Source organism: Ictalurus punctatus, chromosome 9, assembly GCF_001660625.3.
Source record: "Ictalurus punctatus breed USDA103 chromosome 9, Coco_2.0, whole genome shotgun sequence".
Taxonomy (NCBI): Eukaryota; Metazoa; Chordata; class Actinopteri; order Siluriformes; family Ictaluridae; genus Ictalurus; species Ictalurus punctatus.
Genome location: NC_030424.2, coordinates 16,403,092 through 16,406,186, shown reverse-complemented (window position 1 = coordinate 16,406,186; position 3,095 = coordinate 16,403,092). Strand labels below are relative to the sequence as shown.

General features: G+C 43.2%; 1 protein-coding gene across 1 annotated transcript; it reads right to left on the bottom strand.

The window, feature by feature from the left end:
• Positions 1-507: 507 nt before the first annotated feature.
• nkx2.4a (NK2 homeobox 4a) lies at positions 508-2,729 on the bottom strand. The gene is made up of 2 exons (XM_017475630.3): positions 2,197-2,729; positions 508-1,805 (listed from the first exon to the last, which is right to left on the bottom strand). Exons 1-2 carry the CDS (start codon positions 2,564-2,566, stop codon positions 1,120-1,122), a joined length of 1,056 nt encoding a protein of 351 aa, XP_017331119.1. The 5' UTR covers positions 2,567-2,729; the 3' UTR covers positions 508-1,119.
• Between the last annotated feature and the right edge of the window lie 366 nt (positions 2,730-3,095).

Here is a 3,095-nt window from a genome sequence, read left to right as displayed (position 1 = left end):
ATAACTTTTTAAAAATGATGTTATATAGACAATAATATCGTATTATAAAATAAAAGTGACATATTTAAAGTTAATTCAACAGCCTAAGTAGGCTAATAGCAGTACTCGTGTTGATAGAGAAAAAAAAAAGCGATGCACTCTTTAAAAAGGAATAAGGCAAAATTAAATTGCATGACATACAAATGTATAAATAACCATTAATAATTTATATATATATATAATTTTTTTTTCAAAATTCAACTGATTTTTAATCATTTTAATTTGATTTCTGAAAACAGCTTAATTCGCAACTGGTTTTTAAAAACGATAAGTAGATTTACATTGCATAATGCTTAATCGTGTTTAAAATGTACCACATTATACTAATCTTAATGATTTGACAAACTTTACGTCCATCAGCCTTACTTTCTGTTCTGCTGATGCTGTGTTAACACGGGCCTAATGAAAACTCCAAATTAATTCCCGGAGAATGACTTGTAATTCAATCGATTTATTGTCAACGTTCAATTGGTTTGAAACATATACAGCAGCCATAGTGTATGTGTTTGTCTTAACTTACAAAAAGGAAATAAAATAAACAACCAAAAAAATGTATCATTTATATTACAGGTAAACAGAAAATTAAGTGTTAGCCAAATATACAGTCCCTACTGTTCATTAATCTAAAAGGATACATTAGCTTACAATAGTCATATCAGAATAAATTCAATTGTTCATCGCGGGAGGTTCGTTGTAAGATCAGGTCACTCGGGGATCTTCTGTGGATCATAAGTTCGTACCTGACGCCCTAGCATCCTGTTTTCTGCTTGTATACCACTGCTGAGAGCGACGACCTTGTTCAACAACGGGCACCCTTCTACTACGACAATAAAGGGGAGTCCAAAACACACAGAATAAGGCTAGAAATTACATCTTGTCCTTCACTGGCAGAAGTGTTTAATGTAGAAAAAAATCTACATGTCCCGGATAAAAGAAAAGGTGGCTTGACCCAAAGCCTTGTTTTATCCGTACACACTCCACATTCTCACACCGATGTCTACTTTTGGCCTCGTTTTCACTTCAGAGTTAGAGTTTGTTCTTAAAAAAAAAAAAAAAAAAGTTTAAAATGATGAATCAGTCCTACCACGTCCTGCCATAAAGCAGGTTTGATGTGACCATGTTGCTAGTGTAATCTACAGACGTGTCTATCTGTCCCATGTTGTTTAGTGAAGAGTGGAGGGATGGAGGACTGGGTGACATTTCCTCTAGGTCTTGGGCCTGTACCAGGGCTCCCACCTGCTGACTCTGGTGTTGATTTATAGAGTTACTCGTGGCAGGAAGCACGACCCCAGAACTGTTTTGTTGTTGCTGATGTTGCTGCTGCTGCTGCATTTGCTGCTGGCTGGGTGTCGGAGTGTTAGAGCCGTTCTGGCACGGCTTGCCATCCTTGACCAGCACGGGTACAGCCACCCTCCTGGGCGACTGTTGCTGCTGGCACAGGTTACTCTCCTGCTGCAGCTGCTGCGCCGCCTTGTCCTTGGCCTGTCGCTTCATCTTGTAGCGGTGGTTCTGAAACCAGATCTTCACTTGAGTGGGAGTCAGGTGGATCATACTGGCCAGGTGCTCCCGTTCGGGTGCTGATAGGTACTTCTGCTGTTTAAACCTTCGCTCGAGTTCGTAGACTTGGGCTTGAGAGAAGAGGACACGTCGCTTCCGCCTGGGCGCCGAGTGTAGTGGGGTCATGGCTTTGGTAGCGTCCGCCATGCCGCTCAGCGTTCCCATTCCGCTCATGTTCATACCTGTGGAAGGTCCCATGAATCTAGAAACTTAAACATATACATAAACATGCACGGCCGTTCAGTCACCAATGAAACCAGAATAAATATCATTTTAAATATAGTTGCTGATGCTGTTATAAATGCGATATAAATAGCCTACAGTGTAAATAAACAAGCGGGCATTTATATTTAATATTTAAGTACCTAATCAACTGCAATGCATGCAATTAATGACATATCGTGTAATATCTGAAAAAAATGCCAATGGGGCTATATATCAATACATAAAACTAAATTACGCTAGTGCGTAAAACTCATCCATAGTGAAAAAAAAAAGGCTACATTAGTCAACTTGTACATGGTTCAAAAATATATTTAATTTTATTGCAATAACATAACTAATTCCTCAAGCAAAAAACTCTAAAACATTGCTACTTACTTGTTGAATATCTTGGGTCGGGGTTGGCGCCGTACCACCCCGTTGCCGCTGCACTGCTCCTCATAGTTTCTTGGTAAGAGGGCAGATCGCCCATGTTGGCAATGCTTCCGTTGCAGTAGCCGCTCATAGCGCTGTGGGAGAACTGGGAGACGGTGTGGGGCATGTGGTAGGTACTGGCCACCGTGGCGTTGTGGCCCATCGAGTGTTGCTGCATGCCCGTCTGGGACACCTGAGGCTGCCGGTAGGCTCCCAACGGAGACGCCAGGTTCCCAGAGCCCTCCATGCCACTAAACTTCTTGTACGTCTCTTCTATGGGGCTGAGAATATCTGTCACTGAAAAAGGTGTCGTGTGCTTTGGGCTCAGCGACATGGTTCAGAAAAGCGAGGCGGGGATGCGCGTGGTGGAGCCGCTCGGCCGCGTCGTTCTCGCGCGCGTCGACGTAAGAGAGCGCTCGCAGTAGTTGCCTGAGATCCGATTGATCGCCTTCGAGGAGGAGGCGAGCCCTGGCCACTCTCATCTTGGGTTTATTGTAGCCAGGCGCCAGGTTTACGACAAACACAAGGGGCGGAGCGATGGCCCGCACCAGCAAACAATAGTCATTGACATCTCGGCTAGATAATTGAAGGAAAAAAATGCTTTTAGTTTCATATTAAGTTAAGCCTCCTGCGTTGGTTACAATGTCTCCCCTTCCCACAATTCCCATTTTTTGGTCATACAGTAGCAGTATCATCATTTAAACGAGTGTTTCCTTCTCTGAGCCTCTGTTTTCATTTCATCGAGCGGATTAGCACCACTTTTTTCCCCGACGCTCTGTTGCTCGGCGTCAATAGGGAATTCCATACTTTTCCCCAAGTTTGAGAGCACTTTGACGAGACATAAGCGCCACCGAGCACTAGCA

Bases quoted from the DNA above. Each gene is read 5' to 3' on its own strand.
- nkx2.4a (XM_017475630.3), bottom strand. From the start codon at position 2,566: ATGTCGCTGAGCCCAAAGCACACGACACCTTTTTCAGTGACAGATATT. The intron at 1,806-2,196 runs GTAAGTAGCAAT...TATATGTTTAAG, and splicing joins CGACCCAAGATATTCAACAA to TTTCTAGATTCATGGGACCT.